The sequence below is a fragment of the Ammospiza caudacuta genome, chromosome 36 (genome assembly GCF_027887145.1).
Source record: "Ammospiza caudacuta isolate bAmmCau1 chromosome 36, bAmmCau1.pri, whole genome shotgun sequence".
Taxonomy (NCBI): domain Eukaryota; kingdom Metazoa; phylum Chordata; class Aves; order Passeriformes; family Passerellidae; genus Ammospiza; species Ammospiza caudacuta.
The window spans coordinates 509,205-532,647 of record NC_080628.1 but is presented as its reverse complement, the minus strand read 5'-3'; the positions used below and the strand labels follow the sequence as shown (position 1 = coordinate 532,647).

General features: G+C 50.8%; 2 protein-coding genes across 2 annotated transcripts in view; one reads left to right on the top strand and one right to left on the bottom strand.

Annotated features, from left to right (window-relative positions):
- Window positions 1-205: 205 nt before the first annotated feature.
- On the bottom strand, window positions 206-7,892 carry GAL3ST4 (galactose-3-O-sulfotransferase 4). The gene is made up of 4 exons (XM_058822999.1): window positions 7,709-7,892; window positions 6,689-6,808; window positions 4,690-4,939; window positions 206-2,582 (listed from the first exon to the last, which is right to left on the bottom strand). The coding sequence occupies exons 2-4, from the start codon at window positions 6,796-6,798 to the stop codon at window positions 1,794-1,796; spliced, it is 1,149 nt and encodes a 382-aa protein (XP_058678982.1). The 5' UTR covers window positions 6,799-6,808; window positions 7,709-7,892; the 3' UTR covers window positions 206-1,793.
- Window positions 7,893-8,129: 237 nt separating this feature from the next.
- STAG3 (STAG3 cohesin complex component) overlaps window positions 8,130-23,443 on the top strand; it is a 36,843-nt gene continuing 21,529 nt past the window's right edge. The window contains exons 1-17 of the mRNA XM_058822926.1: window positions 8,130-8,184; window positions 9,443-9,549; window positions 9,752-9,756; window positions 10,719-10,844; window positions 11,513-11,609; window positions 11,724-11,834; window positions 12,417-12,513; window positions 13,334-13,410; window positions 14,221-14,311; window positions 14,798-15,001; window positions 15,749-15,900; window positions 16,910-16,983; window positions 17,659-17,782; window positions 18,671-18,769; window positions 19,645-19,724; window positions 20,336-20,443; window positions 22,542-22,629. Of these exons, the coding sequence (XP_058678909.1) occupies window positions 8,130-8,184; window positions 9,443-9,549; window positions 9,752-9,756; window positions 10,719-10,844; window positions 11,513-11,609; window positions 11,724-11,834; window positions 12,417-12,513; window positions 13,334-13,410; window positions 14,221-14,311; window positions 14,798-15,001; window positions 15,749-15,900; window positions 16,910-16,983; window positions 17,659-17,782; window positions 18,671-18,769; window positions 19,645-19,724; window positions 20,336-20,443; window positions 22,542-22,629 (1,695 nt within the window). The remainder of the gene's footprint in view (window positions 8,185-9,442; window positions 9,550-9,751; window positions 9,757-10,718; window positions 10,845-11,512; window positions 11,610-11,723; window positions 11,835-12,416; window positions 12,514-13,333; window positions 13,411-14,220; window positions 14,312-14,797; window positions 15,002-15,748; window positions 15,901-16,909; window positions 16,984-17,658; window positions 17,783-18,670; window positions 18,770-19,644; window positions 19,725-20,335; window positions 20,444-22,541; window positions 22,630-23,443) is intronic.

Below are 23,443 nucleotides of genomic sequence, written 5' to 3'. Positions count from 1 at the left end.
CGGCCTGCTAAACGCGCATGCGCAGGGAGCGAGGTAGATCACGGAGGTGTGGATGCAGGACGTTCTGCTGAGTGCCGAGCGCCTCGACATCCCGCCCTTCACCTCTTGTAGCCCAATCAGATTTCAGCAAAATTTTACCCCGCCTTTGATTGACAGCAAAACGAATCAATCGGATGTGTCACAGCAATGATTGACAGCGGGCAGAGCCAATCAGCAAGCGTTTATTATACGTACAAAGTAAAGCGAAGACCGCGGCGATTCCACAGCGAAAATTCTCAAAATTTTTTAAAAATTCCGAAATTCCCGCCGGGATTTGAGGAAAAAAAGGGGAGGAAGGGTCGTACCTGTCCCGGGGGAGGGGAAACTGAGGCACGGAGTGGTTCCAGAGGGAGCAAATTCCCCAAATTCCTGCCGGGATTTTTGTACATTCCACAGGGAAACTGAGGCACAGAGCGGTTAAAATAAAAAAATTCCCAAAATTCCTGGAATTCTGGGGCTTGTACCGTGATCTGGGAGGGAAACTGAGGCACGGGAGGATTCCCGATGAGGAAATTCCCAAAATTCCCAAATTCCTGGAATTTGGGGGGGTTTTGTACCTTTGAGAGGTAAACTGAGACACGGAGCGGTTCCACAGGAAAATTCCCAAAATTCTTGGAATTTTGGGGGTCCTATCCCAATTTTTGGGAGGTTGATTAAGGCATGAAGTGATTCCATGAGAAAATTCCCAAAATTCCCCAAATTCCTGGGATTTTGGGGGGGGTTCTGTGCCAATTTTTAGGGGAAACTCCCAAAATTCTTTGAATTTTTGAGGGTCCTATCCCAATTTTTTTGGGAAACTGAGGCACAGAATTATTCCACAGGAAAATTCCCCAAATCCTTGGAATTCTGGGGCTCAAATCCCAAATTTTTTTGGGGAAAAAGGATTGAATCCATAGGAAAATTCCCAAAATTCTTGGGATTTTTGGGGCTCCAATCCCAATTTTTTTAAGGAGGAAAATTCCCAAGATTTTGGGGGAAATTTCTGGGATTTTTGGGGCAATTCTTGAATTTTTTTGAGAATCATTTCCCAAATTTTTGGGGAAACGATTCCACATGAAAATCCCCAAATCCTTGGAATTTTAGGGCTCCAATCCCAATTCTTTGAGGAGGAAAATTCACCATATTCCTGGGATTTTGGGGTGGTTTTGGGGGAAATTCCTGGGATTTTGGGGGAAAATTTCTGGGATTTTTGGGTGAAATTCTTGGGGTTTTTGGGGTGAATTCTTGGCATTCTTGAGAGCCACGTACCAAATTTTTTGGGAAATGATTCCACAGGAAGAGCCCAAAATCCTTGGAATTTTGGGGCTCCAATGCCAAATTTTGGGGCTAAAAAGGATTAAATCCATAGGAAAGATCCCCAAATTCCTGGAATTTGGAGGTAAAGAGCAACAAATCCATGGGAAAAATCCCCAAATTTCAGGGCTTTTAGCCAATGGGGAACTGAGGCACGGGGGACGATTCCAGCCCCAAAATGGCCAATTTTGAGCGGAATTTCACCGGGATTTTTGCATTTTTCAGGGAAAATTCCATGCAAGAGTTCTGATTTTTACCCAGAACTGTTGGTTTTGTCCCCGAACTGGATGCTGTCGAGCAGGTCCTTGTAGGGCAGCTCGGGCACGGCCAGGCGCCGGCACAGCTCCCGCTCCTCCTGCCCCAGCCCCGGGCGCAGCGCGAAGCCCAAGATGGCGCCGGGCGGCTGGAACGGCCCCAGATCCCAGGATTTCAGGGAAAATTCAATATAAAAATCGGGATTTTTACCCAGAACTGTTGGTTTTGTCCCCGAACTGCAGCCGGTCGAGCAGGTCCTTGTAGGGCAGCTCGGGCATGGCCAGGCGCCGGCACAGCTCCCGCTCCTCGCCGCGCAGCCCCGGGCGCAGCGCGAAGCCCAGGATGGCGCCGGCGCCGGGCGGCTGGAACGGCCGCAGGCCGCGCTCCGCGATCTCCGCGGCGGGCACGGGGCCCCCGCCCCGCAGGCAGCGCCCGGCCAGGGCCCCGCGGCGCCGCCGCAGCTCGGCCGCCTCGCTCCGCAGCCGCTCCAGCCCGAAGCGCTCGGCCTCCCGCCAGAAGCTGCGGTTGAAGTGCGAGTAAAGGGCCCAGTCCAGCGAGTTCCACGCCCGCAGCCGCCGCAGCTGCTCGGCCGAGAGGTTCCGGGAGGAGCCGCGCGAGTTGTGAGGGAACAGATCCACGGCGTCCCGCGGCCAGCACAGGCGGTGCCGCAGCAGCACCAGCGACTCGTCGAAGCGCTCGGCCAGCAGCACCAGCGGGAAAACGCGGCCGAGCTCCGCCAGCAGGGCCGGGACCTGCGCCGGGCGCGCCGGCTCGGGCAGGCCGAAGTCGAACCACTGCAGGTTCCGCGCGTAGTGGTTGCCGCGCCGCCCCGCGCGGAAGTAGCGCCAGGGCGCCGCCAGGAAGGCGCCCAGGGACGGCGCGCTGCGGAACGCCGGCGCCGCCGCGCGGAAGTACGAGAAGGCCGACTCGGCCGCCAGCGCCGGGTCCCGCACGATGGAGAAGTAGAACGAGTCGTTGGGCATCACGCGCTGCACCTGCGGAACGTTCCGGAAATTTGGGCGTTTTTTCGCTTTTTTTTTGAGGGTTTATTTTCTGAATTTTTTCAGATTTTTTTGGGCGATTTTTAAGGATATTTTTCTGATTTTTTTTCTGATTTTTTTAAGGGATTTTTGGGGGATATTTTTTTCTGAATTTTTTCTGGTTTTTAGGGGTTTTTTCAGGGGGATTTTTGGGGTTTTTTTTTTGTGATTTTTAGTGGGGTTTTGGAGTGATTTTCAGTGGGTTTTTTGGTGATTTTGGGGGGATTTTTTTTTCTGATTTTTTTCTGGTTTTTAGGGTTTTTTTTCAGGGGGATTTTTTGGGGTTTTTTTTTTGTGATTTTTAGTGGGGTTTTGGAGTGATTTTCAGTGGGTTTTTTGGTGATTTTTGGGGGATTTTTTTTTCTGAATTTTTTCTGGTTTTTAGGGTTTTTTTTTCAGGGGGATTTTTTGGGTTTTTTTTTTTGTGATTTTTAGTGGGGTTTTGGAGTGATTTTCAGTGGGTTTTTTGGTGATTTTTGGGGGATTTTTTTTTCTGAATTTTTTCTGGTTTTTAGGGTTTTTTTCGGGGGGATTTTTTGGGGGGTTTTTTTGTGATTTTTAGTGGGGTTTTGGAGTGATTTTCAGTGGGTTTTTTGGTGATTTTTGGGGGATTTTTTTTGGTGATTTTTAGGGATTTTTTGCGGTTTTTTTGGCTGACTTTTAAACAGTTTTTAAAGATATTTTGCGGGATTTGTCAGAGAATTTCTGGTGATTTTTTGGGGATTTTTTTTTTTATTTTTGGGGATTTTTTTCAATGGTTTTTAGGGATTTTTTGCTTATTTTTAAAGGGTTCTTGGAGAATTTTGGGGGGGATTGTTGAGCAGTTTTAGAGAGAATTTTTGGGGATTTTTTAAAATTTTTTCCACGTTTTTCTGAGTTTTTGGGGATTTTTGGCTGATTTTTAATGGGTTTTAAGGATTTTGGGGGGATTTTTGAGCAGTATTAGGGAGAATTTTTGGTGAATCTTTTGGGATTTTTTTTCAGATTTTTTTGGGATTTGTTTAGATTTTTTTGTGATTTTAGTGGATTTTTTTGTAAATTTTTGGCTGATTTTTAACGGGTTTTCAAAGATATTTTGGAAGAATTTTTGAGTAGTTTCAGGGAGAAAATTTGAGAAGTTTTTTGTAGTTTTTTTAGGAAATTTACCCCACAAAACACCCCCAAATTCCCATTTTTCCCACCCCAAAGCCCTCCAAAAATCCAATTTTTCCTCCATAAAATCTCCCTAAAATACCCCCCAAAATCCAAAAAAAGTTCACAAAAAAAACCCCAAAATTCCCCATTTTTGCCCAAAATCCCGTTTTTTCCCCCATTTTTCACCTCGCTCAGGTTGAACCTCATGTGGTGGCAGATGATGTTGAATTTCCGACCGCAAACCCTCCCAAAATCCCCTTAAATTCTCCCCAAAAAAATCCAAAAAACCCCCAAAAATTCCCCATTTTTGCCCCCAAACTGACCTCGCTGAGGCTGAAGCGCATGTGGTGGCAGATGATGTCGAATTCCCGACCCCAAACCCTCCCAAAATCCCCTTAAATTCTCCCTAAAAATTCCCAAAAAAATCCCCATTTTTTCCCATTTTTTTCCCATTTTTGCCCCAAACGCCCGTGCCCACCTCGCTGAGGTTGAAGCGCATGTGGTGGCAGATGATGTCGAATTCCCGACCCCAAACCCTCCCAAAATCCCCTTAAATTCTCCCTAAAAATTCCCAAAAAAATCCCCATTTTTTCCCATTTTTTTCCCATTTTTGCCCCAAACGCCCGTGCCCACCTCGCTGAGGTTGAAGCGCATGTGGTGGCAGATGATGTCGAATTTCCGACCCCAAACCCTCCCAAAATCCTCTTAAACTCCCCCAAATTCTCCCTAAAAAATCCCCAAAAATCCCCATTTTTTCCCATTTTTGCCCCAAACCCCCGTGCCCACCTCGCTGAGGCTGAAGCGCATGTGGTGGCAGATGATGTCGAATTCCCGACCCCAAACCCTCCCAAAATCCCCTTAAATTCTCCCTAAAAATCCCCAAAAATCCCCATTTTTTCCCATTTTTGCCCCAAACGCCCGTTCCCACCTCGCTGAGGTTGAAGCGCATGTGGTGGCAGATGATGTCGAAGCTGCCGGCGCCGGGCGCGAAGCCGCGCACGCGCTCGGCGCGGAAGGCCGCGGGGTAGCCGAACTGGTAGCGCCGCGGGAGCGCGAAGCGCAGGCGCCGGGACTCGCCGAAGCGCGCCAGCAGGTTCAGCACGCTGCTGCCGCCCGTCTTGTGCGTCTTCAGGAACACCAGGTGCGAGCGGGGCCGGCACGGCGGGGACGGCGGGGCCCTGCGGGACGGGGACGGCGCCCGTGTCGCGATAGTCGCACAGAAATCGCGATATTTACACCCAAATCCCGGTATTTAACCCCAGTGTTTGGGATGCAGGAGCGCCACGTGGGAGTGGGGGCAGGAGCGGCCCTGCGGGACGGGGACGGCGCCCGTGTCGCGATAGCAGCCCCGAAATCGCGGTATTTACACCCCAAATCCCGGTATTTAACCCCAATTCTTGGGATGCAGGAACGCCACGCACGGGCGGGACCCTGCGGGACGGGGATGGCGCCCGTGTCGCGATAGTTGTCCCTAAATTGCAATATTTACACCCAAAATCCCAGTATTTAACCCCAGTGTTTGGGATGCAGGAACACCTCGTGCAGGCGGGGCCCTGCGGGGGCAGGACGGCGCCCGTGTCGCGATAGCCGTCCCTAAATCGCGATATTTACACCCAAAATCCCGGTATTTAACCCCAGCGTTTGGGATGCAGGAACACCTCGTGTGAGCGGGACCCTGCGGGGACAGTGTCACGATCGTCGTCCCTAAATCGCGATATTTACACCCCAAATCCCGATATTTAACCCCAGTGTTTGGGATGCAGGAGCGCCACGTGTGAGCGGGACCCCGCGGGACGGGGACAGCGCCCGTGTCACGATCGTCGTCCCTAAATCGCGATATTTACACCCAAAATCCCGATATTTAACCCCGGTGTTTGGGATGCAGGAACGCCATGTGTGAGCGGGACCCCGCGGGACGGGGACAGCGCCCGTGTCACGATAGCAGCCCCGAAATCGCGATATTTACACCCAAAATCCCGGTATTTAACCCCAGTGTTTGGGATGCAGGAACACCTCGTGCAGGCGGGGCCCTGCGGGACGGGGACGGCGCCCGTGTCGCGACAGAAAATCCCATTGGAATCGCGACACTTGGCCCCAAAACCTCCGGGTTTGGACCCTAAATCCTGGGATTTCCCCTCTAAATTCGGGTATTTCACATCCTCAGCTCCGTCTCGCACACCGATGTCGCGACAGCTGTCCTCAAACCCTGATGTCTCCTGAACAAATCTCAATATTGCCAGAATAAATCTCAAACCCCAATATTTGCCCCAAAATCACCTGTGGTTTTTGGGGTCTCCCCTGTGCCGGAAGGGCCCCCCCAGGGTTTCTATGGCATTTGGGGGTGTCTCTGTGGGATTTTGGGGTGTTTTTGGGGTCTCGCCTGTGGTTTTTGGGGTGTTTTGGGGTCTCACCTGTGGTTTTTGGGGTGTTTTTGGGGTCTCACCTGTGGTTTTTGGGGTATTTCTGGGGTCTCACCTGTGGGATTTTGGGGTGTTTTGTTGTTTTTGGGGTCTCACCTATGGTTTTTGGGGTGTTTTGGGGTCTCACCTGTGGTTTTTGGGGTGTTTTTGGGGTCTCACCTGTGGTTTTTGGGGTCTCACCTGTGGGATTTTGGGGATTTTGGTGTTTTTGGGGTCTCACCTGTGGTTTTTGGGGTGTTTCTGGGGTCTCACCTGTGGGATTTGGGGGATTTTGGTGTTTCTGGGGTCTCACCTGTGGGATTTGGGGGATTTTGGTGTTTTTGGGGTCTCACCTGTGGGATTTTGGTGTTTTTGGGGTCTCACCTGTGGTTTTTGGGGTGTTTCTGGGGTCTCACCTGTGGGATTTGGGGGATTTTGGTGTTTTTGGGGTCTCACCTGTGGTTTTTGGGGTGTTTCTGGGGTCTCACCTGTGGGATTTGGGGGATTTTGGTGTTTCTGGGGTCTCACCTGTGGCGGAAGGGCCCCCCCAGCAGCCCCAGGGTGAAGCTGAGGGCGATGAAGGCGCCCAGGGCGGCCCCGAGGGGGGAGAGGCGGCGGCAGCCGGGGGGGGGCTTCATCCTGGGGGGGCTGGGGACGGACAGACGGACAGAAACTGGGGTCAGACAGACAGACAGACAGAAACTGGGGTCAGACAGACAGACGGACAGAAACTGGGGTCAGACAGACAGACAGACAGGGTCACCCCAACACAGCCGGGGGGGGGGGGGGGCTTCATCCTGGGGGGGGAGCACGGCCTGGGGACGGACAGACAGACAGGGTCACCCCAAAAATGGGCACGGGGGCCCACAAGTGTTCCCAAATCCCAATTTGGGACCCCAAATCCCAATCCTGGACCCCAAATCCCAGTCCTGGACCCCAAATCCCGGTCCTGGACCCCAAATCCCAATCCTGGACCCCAAATCCCAATCCTGGACCCCAAATCCCGGTCCTGGACCCCAAATCCCAATCCTGGACCCCAAATCCCAATTTGGGACCCCAAATCCCGGTCCTGGATCCCAAATCCCAGCCCCTGTCCCAGTTCTGGGTCCCAAATCCCGTTCCCGGTTTTTCCCCCCTGCCCCAATTCCCGCTGCCTCCCCAAACCCCCCTTCCTGTACCAAATCCCCTTTACCACCCTGATCCCAAACCCCGGTTGCCCCCAAATCACAGTTCCCCCCCAAATCCCGCTCCCGGTGCCCCCAATTCCCAGGGTCCCCTCCCAGACTCCCATCCCAAATCCCAAATCCCTCTTTTCCGCATTCCCGGTTCCCCCTAACCCTAAATCCTTTCCCCCATGATCCCAAATCCCTTTTTCCCCCAATCCCAAATCCCTTTCCTCATTCCTGCTTTCTCCACCCATCCCAAATCCCTTTCCCCCCGATCCCAAATCCCTTTCTCCCTGATCCTAAATCCCTTTTCTCCATGATCCCAAATCCCTCTTTTCCCCCATTCCCCGACCCCAAATCCCTTTCCCGGTTCCTCTCTCACCGCGGCCTCGCTCAGCTCCGCCGCATCCCGGGATCGGCTCCCGGGGGGCTCCCGGCGGTCCCGAACCCCCTCGGGGACCCCAAAGATTCCCGATGACCCCAAATCCTCCCGGTGATCCCAAAGCCGCCCGAGTTCCCGATCCTTCTGTTCCCTGCCCCGAAAACTTTTCCCCTTTTGTCTCCGGCCCCGCCCCGGGACGGCCCCGGCGGGCGGAGCGGGACCGGGATGGGGAAAAGAAAGATCGGGGTTTGGGATCGGGATGGGGAAAAGAAAGATCGGGGTTTGGGACCGGGATCGGGAAAAGAAAGATCGGGGTTTGGGATCGGGGTTTGGGACCGGGATCGGGAAAAGAAAGATCGGGGTTTGGGATCGGGGTTTGGGATCGGGATGGGGAAAAGAAAGATCGGGGTTTGGGACCGGGATGGGGAAAAGAAAGATCGGGGTTTGGGACCGGGATCGGGAAAAGAAAGATCGGGGTTTGGGATCGGGGTTTGGGATCGGGATGGGGAAAAGAAAGATCGGGGTTTGGGACCGGGATCGGGAAAAGAAAGATCGGGGTTTGGGATCGGGATGGGGAAAAGAAAGATCGGGGTTTGGGATCGGGGTTTGGGATCGGGATGGGGAAAAGAAAGATCGGGGTTTGGGATCGGGATGGGGAAAAGAAAGATCGGGGTTTGGGATCGGGGTTTGGGATCGGGATGGGGAAAAGAAAGATCGGGGTTTGGGATCGGGAAAAGATCGGGATGGGGAAAAGAAAGATCGGGGTTTGGGATCGGGGTTTGGGATTGGGATGGGGAAAAGAAAGATCGGGGTTTGGGATCGGGGTTTGGGATTGGGATGGGGAAAAGAAAGATCGGGGTTTGGGACCGGGATGGGGAAAAGAAAGATCGGGGTTTGGGATCGGGGCGGGGAAAGGGATTCGGGATTTGGGATCGGGGTTTGGGACCGGGATCGGGAAAAGAAAGATCGGGGTTTGGGATCGGGGTTTGGGATTGGGATGGGGAAAAGAAAGATCGGGGTTTGGGATCGGGAAAAGATCGGGATGGGGAAAAGAAAGATCGGGGTTTGGGATCGGGGTTTGGGACCGGGATCGGGAAAAGAAAGATCGGGGTTTGGGATCGGGGCGGGGAAAGGGATTTGGGATTGGGATCGGGGCGGGATTCGGGATTTGGGATCGGGGTTTGGGATCGGGGCGGGGAAAGGGATTTGGGATTTTGGGATCGGGGTTTGGGACGGCCCCGGCGGGCGGAGCGGGACCGGGATTTGGGAGTGGGGTCGGGATCGGGGCGGGGTTTGGGATTTTGGGATTTGGGATCGGGGCGGGGATCAGGATTTGGGATTTGGGATCGGGGTTTGGGATCGGAGCGGGGAATGGGATCGGGAATAGGACCAGGAATGGGATCGGGGCTGGGAATGGGATTTGGGGTCAGGAATGGGATCGGGAATTGGATCCATACCTCCTAGACTCCCCCCAAACCCCAAATTCCCGTCAGAATCCCCAAATTTTGGGGTTTTTAGGAACCCCTAGTTCATAGGTGACCCCTAATCTACGGGATACCCCAATTTCCCAAACCCCTACAGCCTCCCAAAGCCCCTACATCCCCCCCAATCCCCAAATTCCCGTCAGAATTCCCAAATTTTGGGGTTTTTGGGAACCCCCCGTCCCGGAGCGGCCCCGCCGCGGTTTTGGCGCCACGAGCCACGTGACTGGCAAAGCCACGCCCACTTCCACAGGCGACCGCGCCCCTTTAGCGCACGTGACCGCGCGTAGCCACGCCCACGGCGGGTCGGGCACGTGCCGGGCGCCATTTTGTTTTGGCGGGAAGCGAGGCAGGCGTGAGGTGCGGGAGTTTCGGCCGGGTGGTTTTGGGTGGAAAAGTTGAGGTTTTTGGGGATTTTCAGCCCCGCAAAGGTGAGGGAGGGCCATGAGGGGTTCGCAGGTTCCTTGAGAGGGGTTTTGGGGAGCTGAGAGGTTCCGACCCTGCCCCTTAGTGGGAGCCGAGGGGTTTTTGTGAGGGAGGAGCTTCACTCCCTTCATTCCAGAGGGGGTATGTGAGGGGGGGCCTTCATCCCTACCCCTCAAATTGCGCTTTGGGGGGGTCTGAGACACCAAAAAAGGTCCCGAGTTTCTCTCTTTAAAGGATTTGTGAGGGGGGACTTCACTCTCCTCATTCTCGGGGGATTTTGTGAGGGAAAACCTTTGCCCCCACTCCTCAAATTGGGGTCTGGGGGGGGGGTCTGAGAGGCCCCTTGGTGTGATCCAGGGGGTTTGGGGGATTTTTCGGGGAGATTTTTCAGGCGTTTTGTGGGATTTGACCCCACAAATGTGAGGGAAGGGCTTCATTCACCCCTGATATTGTAACCTGAGGGGATTTTGAGGTTCTGCCCCTCATTTTTCCCTTTTGAAGGAATTTTGTGCTCCCTCTTTTTTCCCTGAAGGAATTTTGAGCCTTCCACCCCTCATTTTTACCTTTTGAGGTAATTTTGAGCCTTCCACCCCTCTTTTGCCCTTCTGAGGGAATTTTGGGAATCCCACCCCTCATTTTTCCCTTCTGAGGGAAATTTGGGCTCTCTCTCTTTTTGCTGAGGGAATTTTGAGCCTTCCACCCCTCATTTTTACCTTTTGAGGTAATTTTGAGCCTTCCACCCCTCTTTTTCCCTTCTGAGGGAATTGTGGGCTCCCTCTCTTTTCCCTGAGGGAATTTTGGGAATCCCACCCCTCATTTTTCCCTTCTGAGGGAAATTTGGGCTCCCTCTCTTTTTGCTGAGGGAATTTTGAGCCTTCCACCCCTCATTTTTATCTTTTGAGGGAACTTTGAGCTTCCACCCCTCACCTTTCCCTTCTGAGGGAATTTCGGGCTCCTCTTTTTTCCTGAGGGAACTTTGATACTCCCACCCCCCGTTCTCTCCTCCGGGTGGATCCCAGCCTTGAGAGACCCTAAAAAATCCAATTTCCCACCCGTTTTTCCCCATTTCCCCCATTTTTTCTCTCTTTTTCCCCCTCTCCCAGCTGGCCCATGGCTCCCCGGCGCTCCCCCCGGCTCCGTGCCTCGGGCTCCTCCTCGGGCTCCTCCTCCGGCCCCGCTCCGGGCTCGGCCCCGCGGGGCAGCGGCTCCCCCAGCTCCCCCCACAGCCCGTGAGTTCCTTGGGAATGGCCCAAAAATCTTCAAATTCCTCTTTCCCCAATCATCTTCCCCAGTTTTCCCAACATTTCCTAATTTCTGACCCATTTTTGCCATCTTTTCCCCCTGTCCTAGCTCCTTTTTATCCCGTTTTTCCTAATTCCAGCCCCATTTTCCTCAGTTTTTTTCCCAATTTTTCTCAGTTTCTCCCCATTTTCCCCAATTTCTCCCCATTTCCCCCGTTTCCCCCTCATTTTCCTCAATCTTCCCCCTCATTTTCCTTAGTTTTTCCCTCATTTTTCTCAGTTTTTCCCCAGTTTTCCCCCCATTTCCCCCAATCCCATGCCCCCATTTTCCCCATGTTTCCCTCATTCTCCCCCCGTTTTTCCCCTTATTTTCCCCCCTCATTTCCCCAATTTTTTCTCTTATTTTCCCCCCTCATGTTCCCCATTTTTTCCCTAACTTTACCCCCAATTTCCCCCCCTCATTTCCCCCATCCCATCCCCTTTTTACCCCATTTTTCCCCTTTCCCCTCCCTTCCAGCCCCACTTTCCCCACCTCACCCCCAAAATTCCCGGTTTTTCCCCCAAAATTCCCGGGTTTCCCCCCAAAATTCCCGATTTTTCCCCCAGAATTCCTGGTTTTCCCCCAAAATTCCCGGTTTTCCCCCAAATCCCCTCAGGGAATTCCCGGACGATTCCGACTCCGGCAGCGACTTCGAGGCCTCCCTGCGGCCCCGGAGCAAGCGGGGCCCGCCCCGAGCAGCCCCCAGCAACCGCGTAAGTCCCGATTTTCCACAAAAATCCCCTTTTTCTCCTGAATTTCCACCCATTTTCCCTCAGTTTTGTTCATTTTCCCAATTTTCTCTGATTTTTTCCCCGTTTTCCCCTCAGGCCCCGAAGCGCTCCCGCCTCTCCCGCGGGGCTGGGCGGGACCCGGAGCCGAATTCCCCGGAGCAGAATTCCCTGTTCGAGGCCGTGTTTTCGGGAAAGGTGGCCACGGAGGTACCGAAAAATGGAAAAAATCCCTGGGGGGTTCCCAAAATTCCCAGGAGTTCCCTCAAATTCCTTTTTTTCCCCCTCAAATCTGCATTTTCCTCTCAAAATTCCCTTGTTTTTCCTCTTAATTTTCTACTTTTTTTCTCAAAAATCTTGGGAATTTTCCCTGAAACTCCTGATTTTCCCTGAAATTCCCATTCCCCCCCCCCCCCCCCGAAATTCCCTGCTTTTTCCTGAAATTCCCATTTTCCCCCTTAAATTGTTTTTTTTTAATCTCTGAAATTCTCCATTTTCTCCTTGAAATTTATGTGGTTTTCCCCCAAAACTTTTGAGGTTTTTTTCCCTCCTGAAATTCCTTTGTTTTCCCTTTAAATTCTTTTCTTTTTTTCCTTGAAAAAAATCATTTTTTTTCCCAAGATGTTTGTTTTCGCACAGAATTCTGTTTCTCCGAAATGTTATTTTCTCCCTTAAAATTCTTCTTATTTTTTTTCCCTGAAATCCCTGTTTTTCTTCAAAAAACCAGATTTTTTCCCCCAAATTTCTGGGTTTTTCCCCAAATTGCCGTTTTTTCCCCAAACTGCCGCTCAGACGCTGGTGGATGAGTGGCTGGAGTGGTACCGGCGGGACAGGGAGGCCGCGTTCCTGGAGCTGCTCAACTTCACCGTGCGCTCCTGCGGCTGCAGGGGTGAGAGACGGGGCTAAAATCAGAAAAAATGGGAAAAAAAGGAGAAAATGAGTGAAAAAAAAAGGAGAAATAACTGAAAAAAAAAGTGAAAAAATGGGGAAAATGAGGGAGTTCCTGGAGCTGTTCAAGTGCACCCTGCGCTCCTGTGGCTGCTGGGATGAGAAATGGGGCTAAAAATGGTAAAAGAGGGAAAAAATGAGTGAAAAAATAGGAAAAATGAGGGAGAAAAATAGGGGGAAAATGGGGAATTTTGGGATTGGAAAAACTGGAGAATTCTTGAGCTGGGATTGGAGAAAACAGAATGGGATTGGGGTGAGGGAATTTAGGGAATTTTGGGGCTGGGATTGGGGGAAAATGGGAGTGGGATGAGGGAAAATGGGGAATTTTGGGGCTGGGACTGGGAAAATGGAGAAAAAATTGGATTGGATTAGGGAAAATGGGATTGGAATGAGGGAAAATGGGGAATTTTGGGATTGGAAAAAATGGGGCATTTGGGTGCTGGGATTGGGAAAAATGGGGGGAAAAAGGGATTGGGGTGAGGGAATTTAGGGAATTTTGGGGCTGGAATTGAGAAAAAATGGGGGAAAATGGGATTGGGATGAGGGAAAATGGGGAATTCTTGAGCTGGAATTGGGGGAAAAAGGGGGGAAAAATGGGATTGGGATGGGGGAAAATGGGGAATTTTGGGGCTGGAGATTGGGAAAAATGGAGAAAAAATGGGATTGGGGTGAGGGAATTGAGGGGCTGGGGTTGGGAGAAATGGGGAATTTTGGGAATTGTGGGATTTGGGATGTAAAAAAGGAATTTTGGGGATTTCCAGGCGTGGTGACCCCAGAGATGTTCCGGGAGCTGCAGAACTCCGAGATCATCCGGAGGCTCACGGAGACCTTCCAGGAGGTACCGGGGGGTTTTCTGGGAATTTTGGGGCTTTTCTGGGAATTTGGGGGGTTTTCTGGGAATTTGGAGCTTTTTCAGGGAATTTTGGGGCTTTCATATGGAATTTTCCAGGTTCCCCGTGGAATTCTTGGTGTTTTCTCTGGAATTCTTGGTGTTTTCCGCACATTTACTTGTAGGTTTATCTGGAGTTCTCTCTGTCTCTGGATTTTTGGTGTATTTTCCCTGGATTTTTGGTGTATTTATTTCTTTATTTGGATTTATTTGCAGGCCTTCTTGCCGTTCTCTTTGTCCCTGGAGTTTTGGTGCATTTTCTTGAGATTTTTGGTGCATTTATTTATTTGTTTGGATTTATTTCCTGGCCTCCCTGGAGTCTTGTTTGTCCCTGGATTTTTAGTGTTTCTTCCCTGGTTTTTTGTTGTATTTATTTATTATTTGGTGTTTTTAGGATTCTTCGGAGTACCCATTGTGCAGGAATTCCCATCCCTGGCACTGCTTCCATTTCAGTTTCTCAGAGCTGCTGGCAGTGCCAGTTCTGGGTGGATTTTCAGTGGATTTTTAGTGAATTTTTGGGGTATTTTCATTGAATTTTCGGTGGATTTTCAGTGGATTTTTAGTGGATTTTTGGTGAATTTTCAGTAGATTTTTGGTGAATTTTCACTAGATTTTCGGTGGATTTTCAGTTAATTTTTGGTGGATTTTCAGTGGATCTTCAGTGGATTCATCAGGAGTTGCAGCACCTTCGTGTTTGGGTGCATTTATAGATATATTGGTTATTTATATTCATGCTTATATTTACATTTACATTCCCAGGACTCCCCAGAGTACCCCCTGTCCATGAGCAGCCCTGAGTGGCGCCGGTTCCGTGCGGGTTTCTGCGAGCTGCTGGCAGTGCTGGTGCTGGGTGGATTCATGGATAGATTTATATTTATATTTATTTTATACATTCCAGGACTCCCCAGAGTACCCCTTGTCCATGAGCAGCCCTGAGTGGCGCCGGTTCCGTGCGGGTTTCTGCGAGCTGCTGGCAGTGCTGGTGCTGGGTGGATTCATGGATATATTTATATTTATATTTATATTTATATTTGTATTTATATCCCAGGACTCCCCAGAGTACCCCCTGTCCATGAGCAGCCCTGAGTGGCGCCGGTTCCGTGCGGGTTTCTGCGAGCTGCTGGCACTGCTGGTGCTGGGTGGATTCATGGATATATTTATATTTATATTTATATTTATATTTACATTCCAGGACTCCCCAGACTATCCATTGTCCATGAGCAGCCCTGAGTGGCGCCGGTTCCGTGCGGGTTTCTGCGAGCTGCTGGCACTGCTGGTGCTGGGTGGATTCACGGATATATTTATATTTGTATTTATATTTATATTTATATTCCAGGACTCCCAGAGTACCCCCTGTCCATGAGCAGCCCTGAGTGGCGCCGGTTCCGTGCGGGTTTCTGCGAGCTGCTGGCACTGCTGGTGCTCCGGGGGCAGCACCGGGAGCTGCAGGACGGGTTCCTCGTGGGCTCCCTGCTCTCGTTCCTCACCGGCCTGGCCGACTCCCAGGTGCGGCCCTTCCGCCACACCGGCACCCTGGCAGGTGGGGCTGCACCGCTTCCTGCGCTTTGCCCCTCTTTTCTCTCTTTTTTCCTGATTTTTCCCACTTTTTTCCTGATTTTTCCCTTTTTTTCCTGATTTTTCCCTTTTTTTCCTGATTTTTCCCTTTTTTCCCTGATTTTTCCCTTTTTTTCTTGATTTTTCCTCTTTTTTCTCTTTTTTTTTTTTCCCTAATTTTTTCTCCTTTTTTTCTTTTTTTTTTTTCCCCATTTTTTCCTCTATTTTTCCCAATTTTCCCACCTTTTTTCCCCATTTTCCCCCCATTCCCAGCCCTGAAGCCGATGAGCTCCCTGCTGGGAATTTCCCCTATTTTTCCCTTGTTTTTTCCCTTTTTCCCCCCCATTTTTTCCCCATTTTCCCCATTTTTTCACATTTTTCACCCTTTTTTCCCAAATTCCCCGTTTTTCCCCCCATTTCCAGCCCTGAAGCCGATGAGCTCCCTGCTGGGAATTTCCCCCATTTTTCCCCTGGTTTTTCCCCATTTTTTCAGCTATTTTCCCCTGTTTTTTCCCCTATTTTCCCCATTTTTTCACATTTTTCACCCTTTTTTCCCAAATTCCCCGTTTTCCCCCCATTCCCAGCCCTGAAGCCGATGAGCTCCCTGCTGGGAATTTCCCCTATTTTTGCCCTGTTTTTTTCCCTTTTTTCCCCCGTTTTTTCCCCATTTTCCCCATTTTTTCACATTTTTCACCCTTTTTTCCCGTTTTCCCCGTTTTTCCCCCGTTTCCAGCCCTGAAGCTGATGAGCTCGCTGGTGGAGGTGGCGCTGGGGGTGGGGCAGCAGCAGGAGCATTGCCAGCGCCAGTTTGGGGCAGAAAAGGGAAAAGAGCCCGGCCGGAGGGGCAGCGAGCGCCTCGAGGCACTCATGGACAGGCAGCTGCAGGTGGGGCCGAAATGGGGGGAAAAACGGGGATTTGGGGCAAAAATGGGTGAAAAATTGGAAAAAACGGGGCAAAAATGGGGAAAAATCACCAAGAAATGGGGTAGAAAGGGGCAGAAAGAGCCCGGCCAGAGGGGCAGCGAGCGCCTCAGGGGACTCAGGGACAGAGAGCTGCAGGTGGGGCCGAAATGGGCTGAAAAACGGGGCAAAAATGGGGAAAAAACACCAAGAAATGGGGTAGAAAGGGGCAGAAAGAGCCCGGCCGGAGGGGCAGCGAGCGCCTCAGGGGACTCAGGGACAGAGAGCTGCAGGTGGGGCTGAAATGGGCTGAAAAACGGGGATTTGGGGCAAAAATGGGGGGAAAATGTGGAAGAAAATGGGAAAATCTGAGAAGAAATGGGGGAAAACCAGGGTGAAATAAGAACTAAATGGGGAAATGTGGGGGGGAAGTGGAGGAAACCAGGGATAAAACCAGGGGAGAATGGGAAAAATGGGGAAAAAACACAGGAAAATGGGAAAAAATGGGGCAAGTTGGGGGAAAATGGGGTAAAATCAGAACTTTGGGGGGTTTTGGGTGAACATTTGGGAATTTGGGGGGGTTTAGGTGGAAATTTGGGGATTTTTGATGGGATTTGGAGGACTTGAGGTGGAAATTGGGAGTTTTGGGGGGATTATAGGTGAAAATCTGGTAATTTTGGGATATTTTAGGTGAATATTTGGGAATTTTGGATTTTAGGTGGATTTGGGGGGATTTTGGTAATTTTGGGGGGGTTTAGGTGGAAATTTGGGTATTTTGAGTGGAATTTGGGTGGATTTTGGGAGGGATCTGGGGAATTTTGGGAACTGCAGCTGCAGGAGGAGCTGGAGCTGCTGATGAACGGGGTTTGGGGGGGATTTTGTGGATTTTGGTGAATTTTGGTGGGAATTTTCTGGGGTTTTGGTGGAATTTTTTGGGATTTGGGTGAATTTTGATGGATTTTGGGTGGGATTTTGGGGATTTTGGTAACCCCAGCTGAGGGAGCAGCAGGAGGAGCTGGAGCTGCTGATGAACGGGATCTTCAAGGGCGTCTTCGTGCATCGGTACCGGTGAGAAAATGGGGAAAAATGGGGAAAAATGGAGAAAAACGGGGTAGAGGGGAGGTTTTTGGGGTCAAAGGGGGGATTTTGAGGGATTTTGGGTGGGATTTGGAGGGGGAGTTTGGGTGGATTTTGTGGGATTTTGGAGGATTTTGGGGTCAAAGGGGAGGATTTTGGGTGGATTTTGGAGGATTTTGGGTGGATTTTGGGGGATTTTGGGTGGTTTTGGGAGGATTTTGGGGGATTTTGGGTGGATTTTGGAGGATTTTGGGTGGTTTTTGGAGGGATTTTGGGGGATTCTGGGTGGTTTTGGAGGGATTTTGGGGGATTTTGGTGGATTTTGGGTGGATTTTGGAGGATTTTGGGTGGTTTTGGTGGATTTTGGGTGGATTTTGGAGGATTTTGGGTGGTTTTGGAGGGATTTTGGGTGGATTTTGGGGGATTTGGGGTGGTTTTGGAGGGATTTTGGGTGGATTTTGGAGGATTTTGGGTGGTTTTGGAGGGATTTTGCGTGGATTTTGGAGGATTTTGGGTAGTTTTGGAGGGATTTTGTGTGGGTTTTGGAGGATTTTGGTGGATTTTGGAGGATTTTGGGGGATTTTGGGTGGATTTTGGGGTCAAAGGGGAGGATTTGGAGGGATTTTGGGGGATTTTGGGGCTGATTTCAGGAATTCTCTGGGACAGGGACGTGGTGCCCGAGATCCGCGGGATCTGCATGGAGGAGCTCGGGGTGTGGGTGAGGAAATTCCCCAGCTCCTTCCTCACTGACAGCCACCTGAAATACCTGGGCTGGACCCTGCACGACAAGGTGGGCATGGAAATGGGGGGAAAAATGGAGAAAATGGGAAAAAACGGGGGAAAAATCAAAAAAAATGGAAAAAAACGGGGAGAAAATGGGGGAAAATGGGAAAACCCTGGGTCCGTCCTCACTGACAGCACCTGACATACCTGGGCTGGACCCTGCACGACAAGGTGGGCAGAAATTCTGGAAAAATGGGGAAAAAATCCCCAAAAATAGGGAAAAAAATGCTAAAATCTGGGAGAAAAGTCTTGGAAAATGGGGAAATCTGGGAAAAATGTGGGGGAAAATGAGGGAAAATTCCAGAAATTCCCATTTTCCCCCCTTGCAGCCGGGGCAGTTTTGCTGTAAAATTCCATTTTCCCCTTGCAGCAGGGGCAGTTTGCTGTGAAATCCCATTTTTGGGCTGTGAAATCCCATTTTTGGGCTGTGAAATCCCATTTTTGGGCTGTGAAATCCCATTTTTGGGCTGTGAAATCCCATTTTTCCCGTTTTTTCCCCTCGCAGCAGGGGGAGTTTGGGCTGTGAAATCCCGTTTTTGGGCTGTGACATCCCGTTTTTGGGCTGTGAAATCCCGTTTTTGGGCTGTGACATCCCGTTTTTGGGCTGTGAAATCCCATTTTTGGGCTGTGAAATCCCATTTTTGGGCTGTAAAATCCCATTTTTTCCCCATTTTTCCCGTTTTCCCCTCGCAGCAGGGGGAGTTTGGGCTGTGAAATCCCATTTTTGGGCTGTGAAATCCCATTTTTGGGCTGTGACATCCCGTTTTTGGGCTGTGAAATCCCATTTTTGGGCTGTGAAATCCCATCTTTGGGCTGTGAAATCCCATTTTCCCCCATTTTCCCCCATTTCCCCCCATTTTCCCCCATTTCCCCATTTCCCCCGTTTCCCCCGCAGCAGGGGGAGGTTCGGCTGCGCTGCGTGAGGGCCCTGCAGGGAATTTACGGAGCCCCTGAGATGGCCCCGGGCCTGGAGCTCTTCACACACAGGTTCAAGGTGGGCAGAAACAGGAAAGTGGGAAAAGAAACGGAAAAATGGAAAGAGGGGAAAAATATATGGGGTAAATGGGAATAAATGGGGGAAAAATGGGATAAAAATGGGAAAAAATAAATGGAAAATGGAGGAGAAATCAATGAGAAAAATCAGGGGGAAGGGAAAAATAAATGGGGAAAATGGGAAAAAATAAACGGGGGAAAAGGAGAGGAAAATAGGGGAAAATAAATGGGGAAAGTGGGAGAAGTAAATGGAAATATGGGGGGAAATGGAGGAAAAATAAATGAGAAAATTCGGAGGGAAAAGGAAATATAAAAGGGGAAAGTAGAAAAAAATAAATGGGGGAAAAGGAGGGAAAAAGGGGAGGAAAAACAGGAAAAAATAAATGGGGAAAAAAGGGGGGGAAATGGGAAAAGTAAATGGAATACGGGGGGAATGGAGGGGAAATAAATGAGAAAAATCAGGGGGAAAGGGAAAAATAAATCCGGAAAATTGGAAAAAATAAATGGGGAAAAAAACGGGGAAATGGGAAAAATAAATGGGATAAACGGGAGAAAACGTGGGAGGAAGAAAAATAAGTTGAGAAAATGGGGTGGGAGGAGGGGAGAATGGGAGGGAAAATTGGGAATAATGGGAAAAATGGGGTTGGAATTGGGAAAATGGGATAAAAATCCCTGGAATGAGGGAAAATAGAGGGAAAATGGGATAAAAAAGGTCTGGAATGAGGGGAAATGGGATAAAAATGGAATTAAAATGCAATAAAATGGAATTTAACAGGCCTGGAAAAGGGGGAAAGTGGGGAAATGGGCTGGGGGTGCCCCAATCCCAGAATTTTTGTGGATTTTTGTGGGTTTTTGTGAATTTTCTGGCGCTCCCAGCCCCGGCTGGTGGCCATGGCTCACGACAAGGAGCCCCAGGTGGCCCTGGAGGTGCTGAGGCTGCTCACGGACATGGACAGGTGAGGGTGGGCACGGGGGAAAGCGGGGCGAAATCGGGAATTTGGGGGCGAATTAAGGGGGGGAAATTTGGGGTTTTTGCAGGGAAATTTGGGAATTTTGGGGTGGGCATTTGGGATGGAAAATTGGGAATTTGGGGGCGAATTAAGGGGGGAAATTTGGGGTTTTTGCAGGGAAATTTGGGAATTTTGGGGTGGGCATTTGGGATGGAAAATTGGGAATTTGGGGGCGAATTAAGAAGGGGGGAAATTTGGGGTTTTTGCAGGGAAATTTGGGAATTTTGGGGTGGGCATTTGGGATGGAAAATTGGGAATTTGGGGGCGAATTAAGAAGGGGGGAAATTTGGGGTTTTTGCAGGGAAATTTGGGAATTTTGGGGTGGGCATTTGGGATGGAAAATTGGGAATTTGGGGGCGAATTAAGAAGGGGGGAAATTTGGGGTTTTTGCAGGGAAATTTGGGAATTTTGGGGTGGGCATTTGGGATGGAAAATTGGGAATTTGGGGGCGAATTAAGGGGGGAAATTTGGGGTTTTTGCAGGGAAATTTGGGAATTTTGGGGTGAGGAAGGGGAATTGGGGAGCCAGCATCCCCGAACTCCCCGGGCTGAGCGCAGGAACCTGGAGGAGGCGCTGAGCCCCGAGGATTGCCAGAGCATCTTCCCCGTGGTGTTCGTGAGCAGCCGCGCCCTGGCCTCGGCCGCGGGGAGATTCCTGTGCCAGAGGTGAGAAAATGGGGATTTCCAACCAAAAATGGGAATTTCCAACCCAAAATGGGAATTCTGGCCTCGGCCGCGGGGAGATTCCTGTGCCACAGGTGAGAAAATGGGGATTGCTGCACCAAAATGGGGATTGCTGCACCAAAATGGGAATTTCTGCACCAAAATGGGAATTTCTGCACCAAAATGGGAATTTCTGCACCAAAATGGGGATTGCTGCACCAAAATGGGAATTTCTGCACCAAAATGGGAATTCTGGCCTCAGCCGCGGGGAGCTTCCTGTGCCACAGGTGAGAAAATGGGAATTTCTGTACCAAAATGGGAATTTCTGCACTAAAATGGGAATTTCTGCACTAAAATGGGAATTTCTGCACCAAAATGGGAATTTCTGCACTAAAATGGGAATTCTGGCCTCAGCTGCAGGGAGCTTCCTGTGCCACAGGTGAGAAAATGGGAATTTCTGCACTAAAATGGGAATTTCTGCACCAAAATGGGAATTTCTGCACTAAAATGGGAATTCTGGCCTCAGCTGCGGGGAGCTTCCTGTGCCACAGGTGAGAAAATGGGAATTTCTGCACCAAAATGGGAATTTCTGCACTAAAATGGGAATTTCTGCACTAAAATGGGAATTTCTGCACCAAAATGGGAATTCTGGCCTCGGCCGCGGGGAGCTTCCTGTGCCAGAGGTGAGAAATAAATGGGGATTCTGGGCCAAAATGGGAATTTCCAACCAAAAATGGGAATTCTGGCCTCGGCCGCGGGGAGATTCCTGTTCCAGAGGTGAGAAAATGGGAATTTCTGCACTAAAATGGGAATTTCTGCACCAAAATGGGAATTCTGGCCTCAGCTGCTGGGAAGTTCCTGTACCAGAGGTGAAAAATGGGAATTTCAACCAGAAACTGGCAATTAACAACCAAAATCTGGGAATTCTAGTCCACAAGTCCTCAGAATTCCAGCCCCAAAATCCTGAAAATTCCAGCCCCAAGATCCTGGGAATCCCAACTCCAAAATCCCAGGAATTCCAGCCTAAAAGCCCTGGGAATTCTGACCTCAAAATCCTGGGAATTCCAGCCCCAAAACCCCAAGAATTCCATCCCCAAAATCCTCAGAATTCCAGCCCCAAAACCCTGAAAATTGCAGCCCCAAAACCCTGAAAATTGCAGCCCCAAAATCCTCCGAATTCCAGCCCCAAATCCTGAAAACTGCAGCTCCAAAATCCTCAGAATTGCAGCCCCGAAATCCTCAGAATTCCAGCCCCAAAATCCTCAGAATTCCAGCCCCAAACCCTGAAAACTGCAGCTCCAAAATCCTCAGAATTCCAGCCCCAAATCCTCAGAATTGCAGCTCCAAACCCTGAAAACTGCAGCTCCAAAATCCTCAGAATTTCAGCCCCAAATCCTCAGAATTGCAGCTCCAAATCCTGAAAATTCCAACCCCGAAACCTTGAAAATTCCAACCCCAAATCCTCAGAATTCCAACCCCAAACTCCTCAGAACCGCATCCCCAAGCCCTGGAAATTGCAGCCCCAGCCGAGGGCTCTGCTCCCGCTCCCGGGGGATTTGCTGGGAGTCGGCTCCGGGCCCCTCCCGGCAGCTGCCGCTGCCTCAGCGCTGCCTTTGGGGTTGCTGCGGCCAAAATGTTCCATTGCTTCAGCCCAAAACGTTCCATTTCCTCAGCCCAAAATGTTCCATTTCTTCATCCTGGAATTTCTTCATCCCAAAATGTTCCATTTCCTCAGCCCGGAATTTCTTCATCCCAGAGCTTTGGGTTTTCCCACCCCAGGGTTTCTTCATCGCGGCCCTTCCCGGTCCCTCGGGAAAGGGAGGGAGGGGGCACCTTGTTTGTCCCGAGTTTTTCCCTCCCATCCCTTTTTTTTTTCCTTTTTTTCCCCAATTTTTTTCTTTCTTTTTCCCATTTTCCCTCTTTTTTGTATCTTTTCCCATTTGCCCCTGTTCTCTCCCCCTTTTCCCCTGTGTTTCTTTCCCATTTTTTCCCTTTTTTGCCCCCATTTTCCCCCCACTTTCCTCATTTTTTCCCCATTTTCCCCATTTTCACCCCCTTTTCTCCCGTTTTTCCCAATTTCCCGGTTTTTTGCCCCATCCAGGCTGCTGGAGCCCGCCCGGCGCGGGGCTGGCCCCGGGGACTCGCGGAGTTTCCTGCTCGGCCTCGCGCGCTTCTTCCTCAGCTCCCAGGTGGGAAACCTGGGGCAAAACCTGGGGGAAAACCTGGGCGAAACCTGGGGAAAACCTGGGAGAAACCTGGGGCAAAACCTGGGGGAAAACCTGGGGGAAACCTGGGGGAAAACCTGGGAGAAACCTGGGGCAAAACCTGGGGGAAAACCTGGGGGAAACCTGGGGGAAAACCTGGGAGAAACCTGGGAGAAACCTGGGGCAAAACCTGGGGGAAAACCTGGGGCAAAACCTGGGGCAAAACGTGGGGCAAAACCTGGGGGAAACCTGGGGGAAACCTGGGGGAAAACCTGGGAGAAACCTGGGAGAAACCTGGGGCAAAACCTGGGGGAAAACCTGGGGGAAACCTGGGGGAAACCTGGGGGAAAACCTGAGGGAAAACCCTGGGCAAAACCTGGGCAAAACCTGGGGCAAAACCCGGGGCAAAACCCGGGGCAAAACCCGGGGCAAAACCTGGGCGAAACCTGGGGGAAACCTGGGGCAAAACCTGGGGGAAAACCTGGCCAAAACCTGGGCAAAACCTGGGCAAAACCTGGGGGAAAACCTGGGGGAAAACCTGGAGGAAAATCTGGGGAAAACCTGGGGCAAAACGTGGGGCAAAACCTGGGGCGAAACCTGGGGCAAAACCTGGGGCAAAACCTGGGGGAAAACCTGGCCAAAACCTGGGCAAAACCTGGGCCAAAACCTGGGGCAAAACCTGGGGCAAAACCTGGGCGAAACCTGGGCAAAACCTGGGGCAAAACCTGGGCAAAACCTGGGCCAAAACCTGGGCAAAACCTGGGCCAAAACCTGGGCCAAAACCTGGGGATTTTGGGGC

Bases quoted from the DNA above. Each gene is read 5' to 3' on its own strand.
- GAL3ST4 (XM_058822999.1), bottom strand. From the start codon at position 6,798: ATGAAGCCCCCCCCCGGCTGCCGCCGCCTCTCCCCCCTCGGGGCCGCC. The intron at 4,940-6,688 runs GTGAGACCCCAG...CCCGTCCCGCAG, and splicing joins GGGGGGCCCTTCCGCCACAG to GGCCCCGCCGTCCCCGCCGT. The intron at 2,583-4,689 runs GTGGGAACGGGC...AACGTTCCGCAG, and splicing joins TGCGCTTCAACCTCAGCGAG to GTGCAGCGCGTGATGCCCAA.